Source organism: Micropterus dolomieu, linkage group LG06, assembly GCF_021292245.1.
Source record: "Micropterus dolomieu isolate WLL.071019.BEF.003 ecotype Adirondacks linkage group LG06, ASM2129224v1, whole genome shotgun sequence".
Taxonomy (NCBI): Eukaryota; Metazoa; Chordata; class Actinopteri; order Centrarchiformes; family Centrarchidae; genus Micropterus; species Micropterus dolomieu.
Genome location: NC_060155.1, coordinates 24228273 through 24239078, shown reverse-complemented (window position 1 = coordinate 24239078; position 10806 = coordinate 24228273). Strand labels below are relative to the sequence as shown.

Below are 10806 nucleotides of genomic sequence, written 5' to 3'. Positions count from 1 at the left end.
CCATGAGCTTTACTTGCTGGAAGAGGCTAAACCATTTACCACCGTTGGTAGCTAGGCACTTCGGCATGTGGCAATCTTTTGTTTGATATAACAAGGGATTTTGTGTCTTTTGTGTTTCTGTTTGCATTATTATAATGCTAAACCTATTTTTTATTCAATGTGTCTGGAAGGCTTGAAATAAAGTGCAGCAATATTTTGTTATGACCTGTACATAATTCTTCAATTTGGAAAATTACTCATCACACAGCTATTCATCAACATCTAATCTAACCCAGTGCAGCCCAGTCAGACATCAAGAGTCTTTCACCCTCTGTCAAACTATTTTACACAACAAGCGTCAAACTCTAGCCTCAGGAAGAGCAGATTTACTGATTAAAGGGCCTCAGGCCGATATTATTGCTATTCTTTTCCCCATGATTCTTCTAATCGGTTTGTGTTTGTTCTTATTTCCTCTCACCCCACCTCCTTTTGATATATTTTTAGAAACTATGCCTATACTAGTCCATCTCCGTGCTGTAGTTTTACTTTCTTTTATTCTCTCTAATCACTTTGTGGCTTTTTCATGCCATGCAAGGCAGCGTATTTATCCAAGATAACAGCTGGGTTTCCCCTTACTTTGTGGGTGATGGAGGATAATTGCTGTTGGTGCGTGTGTTTGTCTCTGTGTCCCCATATTCTACTAAGTAGTTTGCTTCTGTCTGTTCTGAGCACAGCTACTGTTTGAACAGGAACACCAAAACAATGTTTATATATGGATATGTGTGTCTCTAAATAAGAGCATGACAGTGTTTGTACAGTTAACTTGCCTGAGCATGCCAGCACACATTTGCATTTAAGAAACCAGCAAAATAATTTTACAGTAGCTTATCCAAATTTCCAGGTTCCTGATATGCTGCTGTATTATTCCTGTGAAAATGTGTGAATCTGTTCTGAGCATCAAAGCAAATATGAAAGGGGGCCTGTCAGAAGCTGACACAGTAAGTCAGTGGTTCCCAACCTTTTTGTCTGTCTGACGTATCCGCACAGGCCTGTCAGCTCAACTCAATGAACTCAAGTACCCCTTCATCCACACCACTTATTGCATATTAATTTGAATTGAGTGTAACCTTTCTGTCTGATTTTACCATTATAACACTAAAGTGTGTATAGTAGTGTAGTAAGTATGTAAAGAAATAATATTTTCATACAACTGAACTAATGTATGGTTGGTTTGGTCAAGTTTGCATTTGTACTACTTGGTATGGCTGAAGCTGGACATTTCATTTATCCATGGCTTTTCTTTCAACCATTTATCTAGTCAGCCATTTATTTCATTCATTTACATTTAGCAAAAATGTCAACTATGTCAACTGGCTACTTTTTGCTAACTATTGTAACCATTTATCCAATTAATTTAGCTTTAGTTAATCTAGTATTAGATAACAAATATAACCATTTAGCAATTACTTTTAGCTAACTATTTCAACAGTTTACATTCAGCTATTTTACCATTTAGCCATTACTTTTAGACATCCACTCCTACCGTTTATCTATTACTTTTTCAACCATTTATGCATTCATGTTAGCTAGCTTTTTAAACCTCTGCTTTCACATACTCAATATCAGATATCAACACAGTTGTTGTGTTACAGCTAACTCAATACGTGGAGATTTTATTCCAATTAACCCATAATTTCTATTTTTTATTATTTAAAAAAGTCAATCTTTCTGCCTACCCCCTGGCAACTGCTGAAGTACCTGTGTGTTACGAGTTGCTGTTTGGGAATTACTGCAGTAAGTCCTCCATAAAGACTAGTAGACGAGTAATTTCAAGCAAGTTTTTGGTCTACTACCAAAAACGAGTTGGTAGTAGACCACAAACACTTTATCTAATATGTGCGGCAATGCAAATCATCTTTACCTCCACAATGGAAAAGAAGGTTTTAAAAAGTATTTTCTGAATGAAGCAGAAAACTGAATGAGGCATTTTTTTGAAAAGGGGTTAAGTTACCAGTCAAGATAATAGAACTGGGCTTCAGTGAATAACTAATTACGTAGAATATTCTAAGAAACACAACTTTTAAACTTAGAAACAAACAATTGAGCAAGACCACTTCTTCAGATGTGAGGCCTTGGCTCTCTCTGTCTGCTTAACAGTAATCTTAACTAATTGTGTTTAGAAAACACTTGAGCTGGAAGACTTCCTCCCTTTCAGAAAAGACAGTCACAATAGGAGAAACCTGAGCCCAGGGCAATTCTTTATCTGTATCTCTCTATTCTTGGCTATTGGTTTTTACATGACCTGGGTTTGATAATGCCTTTGATGGAACAAGATAGAGGATAGTTTTCTCTGCGGGGGGGTTGAATCATAGAATTCTTTAGTGGGTTTTATTTTTGGTATTTCAGTATGTGGAAACTTTGACAGAAAATCTCTTTCTGGCTTATGGAGTTGGAGTTCAATGAGTTCACTATAAACCAGACAAAGTATATACCTCAATGTTAAAATCACTACTGATTGGCCAAACACAAAATGTCCTAAATAAATAGTATTGAAATATGATAGTAGTTCATAGTTCAGCACATGATCAAGAGCTGCTCCATGCATGCTGTATCCTTAGCTAAGCACCCAAAGGTGACAGTAGAGAAAACATGTGTCTAGTTTTTCCTCAGGAAACAGAGTCCATTTCCACTTGGCTCGTAGACAGAACCGGAATTTGTTTTGCGTAAGCCCAGCATGTTAAAAATAACTGAGTATAAAGGCAGAGAGCTGCAGGACGCTGCCTCTCACAACACCTGCAGGAGCACAGAAAGAAGGAAAGACTTAAATGTCTGCATTAGTTTATTTGGCTTTGTTGCAGTTTTCATGATTTAAAAATCAAACCAGTTGTCCAATATACTGTAGGGTAAAAGATGTCTGCTAAACTGTGACAGAAAAAGACATGTATTGTGTCAAAAATGTCACTTTAAAAAAAGTTTTATTTCCTTAACCAGTGGAATTTGTTGACATTGCCTTTACTCCTTCATTGTTTTCTACATGTGTAAAAATAATAATTGCTATGCCAACCAACTTTGTTTATTTCCCTCGGATTTTATTAAACACATGAAAGAATACAGAAAATAATATGTAATGTTTCATATGTCATATGGGCTACTTGTGAACAAGTAAATATTTCTTTTGTTTGCCAAAAAGTCAGTCACAGGCTCACAAGTTTTTGTTGCACTTGATTGCAAAAATAAATATAAAGCAATAAAAATATGTTCAAATGGTTAGATGGAGTTGCGTATTTTTGACGTTTCCACAGTTTAAAAGTTACACATTTAAGGCATTTAGCAGCAAAAGAATTTAAAAAATTACATTTTCTCATTATTTATTCCTGCCAGTGTGAAGGAGGTAGTAAAGTTATATTTAGACCTTCATTGTGGGAAATAGCATTAACAGAGAGTATAAATGATTAATAAATAAATAATGAAACATCTAAAATGAAATGTGGGATTATGGATGCCTAATGGTACATTCATAAGTTACGCACACTATTAAAATAAATGCGTGGGTTCACATAAACCAATAAAGGACTTTTTTATACTCTTGTCTGCTGTTCTGTTTCAGTTCTCAACTATCGCCAGCTATCCTCCTGCACATTACCATAGCCAAGAAAAAGATAATTAAGAAACATGTCGTCCTTTGTTCACACCCAGATTAACAGGTTGTTTCGATGAGCCACTGAGCCGCCGCTTCACAGGTTTGTGTTTGCTTTAGCCTATGCAGGGATCAAATCGGAACAAATTAATGATGTGTGAGCGTGACTGTAAGTGTGTTTGAAGAGGCTGGGACGAAACTGTGGGAGGCATTTTAATTGTAAAGTAAATTAGATTCAGCCACTTTGTTGGGTTCAGGGCATCATATGATGATAGCGTGGTATAGGCTACATAACAACATAACATGGTCTGATGATAATTTAACTTGATGGCATCTTTGACGCACTGGAATCTTGACTTTCCTGCACTCCGTGACTTTTGCCAGGTTTAGTGTTGCCCCTTGTACCTCCCTCAAGGGAAATGTTTGGTTTCCTAAAAGAGAGATACGATGAAATACCTTTACACTTCACACACTTATTCACAAACTGCAGCGGAAAATACTGATGATAAATAACCCTGTGGTAAAGTTGAAAAAGTAGACAGTTTAGTGGGCCTACATGTCCTTAATTGCCATCGGATCTGGGATGCAAAGTAATGTTCATTTTCAACCATCCATTTACATGAAATCATGTTTTTATACAGATTATTATATGCTTCAATAGCCTAATTTACCTGCTTTACGCACCTGAATGTCGTGTAATTTTCGTTTGCATTTCTGTCTGTCTTGGGGGAGGTGTGTGTGTGTTGGAGGGAGTAGAAGCCACACCTCTCGGTATTGGTAAAGGAGCTATAAGAGGCTTCATCAGCACTGTTGATATTCACTCTAGATCCTGGAACGCTCCTCAGCTGTCAACGCAACCAAACAGGCACTCTATGGACATAGAGGAAAGTGTCTGTTTACAGTTTTAAATTCTTGCTGTGTTTTAATCTAACCGGTCAGCATGGCTGAAGCAGTGATGCCTGCTATAGGATCGTTTCCAAGTGTTCAAGCGATGGAAGGAAAACAGTTCAAAGATGTAAGTAGAGGATTTTAAGGTCTTTTTATTGTTTTTGTAGATTTAGTCCTGATTGAGGGTTCACATTAGAAGCGTGGTTTTCTAACTTTCTAAACTTATATACTAAATGTTCCTATCTGTTCTCCTGTACAGCTGTGCATGGTGGATGGGTGTGCACGGAGCAGCGTTACAGGTGGCACAGACAACCCGCTCATCGAAGTGGAGTTCAGCATCATGCAGTCTCCTGCTTTACCTCCCAGGGATGACGACGAGCTGGGGAAATTCTTGGACCTCGAGTTCATTTTATCTAACACCATCGGCTCCGACGACAACGGGAACATTTCTCCTCCGCAGCAGTGCGCGTATTCCCTGCCTGAGTCACCGGAGAGCTGCAGCGGTGGTTCTGTGCCAGACTGCAGCGAGTACCCTCCCTCTCACCTGGCCCCACAGAGCTACCAAGATACCGTGAGCTTTGTTGGCTCGGGCCCAGTCCGAAGTCTCATGGAGGAGCTTCTCACGCCAGAGATGAGCTACCCGGGGGAGAGTTCACCAGACAGCGCAGGCAAGGCGAGAGACGGGCGGGAGTATACCGAACTGCGAGCGCTGAATCCTGTCCCCCTTCCAGCGACTCCCGCTCATCACCAAGTGGCCACATCTCCTCCGCCGCTTGGATACAAAATTAAAACCGAGCCTGAAGGCCAGTCATGTATGATGGCTGGTGGTGGTGGAGACTTTATGGGACAGATGTATGAGAGACACCAGATGCGCTCCGTACACCCAGCAGATTTTACGCACCACCAAGCTACAGTTCCAAGTGCTTTGTCAGGATTTGGTGCGCACCCCATGCAACATTCTGCGACTCAGGGACGTCCAGACTGCCATTTGGCGCAAATACACTCCCATCATCCCAATCGACACCATCTCCAAAACCAGTACGTGAACGCGCCCTACCAGCCGCAGTACGCACACCAGAGGTTGCCACAGTTTCAAGGACAGTACAGCATGCACAGAGAGCCTGTCCGCGTTCACCAGCAGCACCATCCAGCTTCTTTGCAGGGGTTGATGCTCACTCCTCCATCGTCGCCATCGTTGATGGACTTTTACTCGCAGGATGAGGTGGGGGTCGTCAAACAGAAGCGAGGCCGCAGGTCGTGGGCAAGAAAACGCGCCGCAACGCACAGCTGCGAGTTCCCTGGTTGTGGGAAAACCTACACCAAGAGCTCTCACCTCAAAGCCCACATGAGAACACACACAGGTGAGCACATTTCTAAAGCCAAAAGTCTATCTATTTATATTGACATATGTTTAATTTTATACTATCACACGCTGTAACTTTAAGCCTGTAACTTAAACAAAGTCCTTTGCTTATGTCTCTCAGGTGAAAAGCCCTACCACTGTAACTGGGAAGGCTGCGGCTGGAAGTTCGCCAGGTCAGATGAGCTGACCCGTCACTTCAGAAAGCACACAGGACACCGACCTTTTCAGTGTCACCTGTGTGAGCGTGCTTTTTCCCGTTCAGATCACCTTGCTCTTCATATGAAGAGGCACATGTAGGTCACATTAAACTTATGGACACTTTTGTATCCAACTCCATCTTGGGATCATGCCCGGAGCATCCCAGAAGAAGCACAAGCTGGCCCCTCACTACTGGATAGTTTGTTCATCTGGCCCAAACCAATGAAACAAAACGTTCATGTGGTGCCTTGGTAAAGAGAAGCAACCTGATCCTCACAGGAACATGTTTTTCAAAAGTCAAGTGCCTCTCCATCAGAATGAATGCAAGTGTACATATCTGTGGATATATGAATAACTTATAGTAGTTTGTATTTAAGACATTCCCTCACTCTGCCTTTTAATAAGTTATTGTTTGTTAGTGAGTGCCTTAGCAAGACTGCATATTTGCTTCACAAGAGGAAAACTTATGTGGGCAGGACCCAGAATTTTGTTCATATGTATTTTTGTAATGTAATCTTTGATACTACTCAAATCAGGTCAGGGTTTTTATAGACAATTTTTCATTATATTTTCTCAAGGTTGTTGTTAGATGTTATAGATTTGCTACGTATTGTTGGTTAGGCATACATTTCAGGCCTTTACTTTGTTCTGTAGAGGTTTACAATGCCAACAAATTCAGGTACTAAAATGCATTTTCAGTCCCATTTTCAGGATTACAAACACCAAGCTAATAAACCCTCACATACTAAATTCAAATGTTATTTACAGCTCAGTGTTTTCTGGGGATGCAACATGTACAATGTATTTTGTTTAGGAAGGTGTGTTTTTTTGTTTGTTTTAAGAACGAAGAACTCCACTGCAACCAATGGTTGAACTGCTGTACTTGAAACAGAATTGCCATTCTTAATTTTTCATGCAATGCAATTGTTTTATGTGCTAAGGGCTCAGAAAATAAACATACTTTTACAAATATGTCGCTGTCGTTGCCTTTCCCCCACCCACACAATTCATTCAGTTCTGCTTTGAGGTCATGTCTGCTGGTCTACTGGCTCTGATATTTCATTAGTTTGATTTCTTTTTAGTTCATTTGTTTGCAGTGCTGCATTGTCAAATGAAGACAAAGTACACTATAGCTGAGCACAAAGACTTAGAACTTTAATGCCTGAGTGTAATTGTCTGCTTAGACATGCTTGTTGCACAGACAGTGACCCTGACGTCAGTGGTTAGTAAACCATTTAGCAAAATATAATGAAACAAATTTTTGCATCACCCTTTTCCAAATTGAAGTCCCACAATGTCAGCATTTTATGTGATATAATGATCTACAGTTGTAATGTTAGTGTATTTACATCAACACTTACACTTATACAAGTGGCAGATATAGATCAAGGGTCTACGGTCACCTGAAATCTACAATATTTCATCGCCATAAAGACAATAGGGATCATTAGAAGCGATGACAATTTGTATGGTCAGGTGCCGCTCAAGCCTTGGGATCATTGCTAATGAAAGACTGCCCTCTGATGTTCAATTTGTATAATAACATCTGCCTAATCTAATAGGCTGTTCTTACCAGTTTAAATGGATGAGACTGCTGCTTGTCAGTGATGCACTATTCTAATGTATATAGAGTTTAATTGCATTATGTGTTACATCATTAATAAATGATCAAAATTCATTGTCATGTTCCTGTCAAGGGAAACCTGCATATACAGTACATGCAGCGTAGAGACTACCAACTCTTTCTACCCCCAGTTTTGATTGAAACTCTTCTTGTTCAAAGATATTTTACTTGTGAGGGAGTAAGAGCAAGTAGCACCAAAACAAGAAACAAAAGATTCCTAAAATACAGTGAAAACCCCTAAATAATCCAAAAGACTGGCCTCTAACAAGGAACCCTAAGAAAAACAACATAGGGATAGGATAGGATAGAAGTTTTAGCCTCAAGATTTCTAATACCAAAACTGCCTTAAAAAACACCTCAAACCCCTTAAATGCACAACAAGCAAGACTGAATAGGGAAATTGCTTCACAAACTAAAGCACTGGAAAAACTCTGTAGGAACTGGGTTGAAAAGTGAACGCTACTTGGTAGTTAGCATCTAGAACTTATGAACCTGTAGCTATCATGCAGCTGTATATCTCTGCAATCACTTGAACAAATAAGGAAACACCACCTGCAGCAGCATGCAGTACTCCAGTCTGGAGAGAGGAAGACTACAACTATTAAAAAATACAGAAAAACCGGATGGTAGCAAGTTTGTATTTTAAGTATCTTCCTTCCATCATTTCTGTTTATTCATTTGTTATGGTTTACGGTAAAATATACAAATATTATAAGAATGCTAGAACTATGAATAGGCCTATCATATCTAAGCAAGCGTAAATCTATGTTATCTTTTGCATAAAAATATTGAATATGGATTCATTATTCCTCTAAGATAAATTAATCCATCACTATTAATACAAAGTAATGTGTAGTAAAATATTTATCCAAAACAGGCGAAGAGATTGTTATGATAACCTGGACATTTGCCGTGTCTTAGATGTTGAATCATCCAGCGATATATGCTGTTGACATTTGAATTTTATATATCATTTATATATGTTGTATGTAACAAAGTCCCATCCTGTTGGCCTCATGAAGAAAACCAGAATGTAGAGCTTCCTGTGGGGGGATGAAATGCGCCGCTTTCTTTGTTATGTTTTAGTTCCCCCACTAGATGGCCTCGTTGGTTAAGTTTCGACACATAGTTTTCAGTAGCTGTTAATTACACTCATTATGTACACCTGTTTCATTTAGTAACGTTTGTCTCCCGTGTTCAGGCTATTTTAGTCCCTTTGTTGAGATTGTTGCCATAGCATCTCTCTGTGTTCTTTTTCTTATTATAATAAAACCAAACTGTGGTATTTTCTCCGGAGGTGAAATCACTAAAGGCTTTTTGTCTGTGTTTGAAGTATCGATCCAAGGTGATGTGGCAGAGGAGAGCAGCACATTTATGTGACAGTCCTCTGCAAATAAGTCACACATGTATGATTAATTTTCTTTCAACAAATGTAAAATGTAGACTGATTGTTTGTGACAGACAGACAGGATTTTATTGTCATTATTATCAGATGTTTTACCTACAGCCACTGCAGTTTGAGCTATAAACATCAGAATAGGAAGTAAAAGTAAATTAACCAGCATTTCTCAAATATAGCAAACAATAAATCAACAGAGTGTAGGGATAGATTTCTAAGCTGCACTGCCAAATTAAATCTAATAGAAGTTGCTGTGACCTAAAACAGCCACATAAAATGACAAACAATGGGTTTTCTGTAAGTTGAATTTCTTTCATTATTACCTGTTGCATATGAAATCATTAGTAGATGAATCCTAAGTAGACTGAACCATAGCCAAAAGAAGACAAAGACCTGACTAAGTACTACTACATGTAGTGTCCTGCAAACTTACAGCATATAGCATTTTAGGTTTTTTCAGTTGGATTCTTTTGAAATCTATCTGTCTCTTACTAGTTCTCCAACACTGCCTACCCAGCATTAAAATGCTCTTTTGACTTTATGAATTTGTCTTATTAAGATGAAATATTTGTTGAAAAGTAGTAAAATTGACCACTGAGCAGTTGTGTTTGAGCCATGTTATTTTGTGTGCAATATTTGTGTGCCACACTGTGACAGTATAACATCACACTGGCTAGAGTAAGCGATTAGTACTAAAGTATGTTTTGTTGAAAGGAACTGAAATGCAAAAGAGGCAATAAAATTAAAGAATTTACTTTAACTAGAAATACAGAATCTTACTATAAAGTAGAAGATTGCCTATTGGAATACTAAATAAATTGAAAGACGATTATAGACGTGGGAGTCCAAAAGTATAATATGCCTTTTTCACTGATAATATCAAGCCAGCAGTACCAAATCATAACAGACTTTTCATAGCAGGATGACAATTAGACACTGTGTACTTTTGTTTTTATTTGCTTGTTAACTGCACAAATAGAATGTCAAAATACTCTTGTTTGTGTATTTTATTCTCATATTCACAAATAATTGATGGAAATCTGTCATTTTCATAGTAGCACCTGAATCATTGCCCATATGTACCATATATAAACACAAATACCTGGCGTTTAAATACATTCTGAAATAAATGAGAACAAATTATTTTGTCACTGTATTTTGCATTTGCAAGTTTTTCTAAATATGATGGAGGGACAGAATTGTAATTTGGATACCTGGATTTGAAAAATAAAACTGGCTGGCACACATTTACCTTCCCATACAGTCTCCTCATCTGTTGTTGGGAAATTTGACAACTTTTGGAAAAATGCCAAATTCTGTTTCAGTGCAGAATCCCTCAATCCGTGTCGATTATTCTGTATACAAATCTGCAGACAAGGATTAGACTTATCTTCTAAGCAATTTGTAGAGAATAGTAATTAGCAAAAACAGTTTAATGTGTCTGTCTTGATTTTGGTAATATAAAGGAACAATGAAAGTGTTCCTGTATGTGTATTTGCACAGCTTTCTGACTGAAGAAGTAAAAGTAGTCATAAGAAGAAGTAATCAGCAACTGCTATTACTCAGTGGCCCAAAGTGATGCCACAGTCTTGTGATAGGACTTTTCTAAGTCCAATCACAGTGAAAGTAGAAGGGGGAAGAAGCTTGAATGAATGGGAACCCAGTTGCTCTTGACTTTATACTTCTTGAAATTGTCACTCTCTTCTAATGAAAGTAAA

At 38.4% G+C, this 10806-nt stretch overlaps 1 protein-coding gene across 1 annotated transcript; it reads left to right on the top strand.

The window, feature by feature from the left end:
• The first annotated feature begins 4462 nt into the window (after window positions 1-4462).
• On the top strand, window positions 4463-7037 carry klf17 (Kruppel-like factor 17). Its single transcript, XM_046052050.1, has 3 exons — window positions 4463-4631; window positions 4764-5865; window positions 5989-7037. Exons 1-3 carry the CDS (start codon window positions 4557-4559, stop codon window positions 6162-6164), a joined length of 1353 nt encoding a protein of 450 aa, XP_045908006.1. The 5' UTR covers window positions 4463-4556; the 3' UTR covers window positions 6165-7037.
• The last annotated feature ends 3769 nt before the right edge of the window (window positions 7038-10806 follow it).

What these genes read in the sequence shown, in the direction of transcription:
- klf17 (XM_046052050.1), top strand. Translation starts at nt 4,557, where the DNA reads ATGGCTGAAGCAGTGATGCCTGCTATAGGATCGTTTCCAAGTGTTCAA. An exon ending in AAGGAAAACAGTTCAAAGAT is followed by an intron (nt 4,632 to 4,763) that starts GTAAGTAGAGGA and finishes TCTCCTGTACAG; the next exon opens with CTGTGCATGGTGGATGGGTG. An exon ending in CCACATGAGAACACACACAG is followed by an intron (nt 5,866 to 5,988) that starts GTGAGCACATTT and finishes TATGTCTCTCAG; the next exon opens with GTGAAAAGCCCTACCACTGT.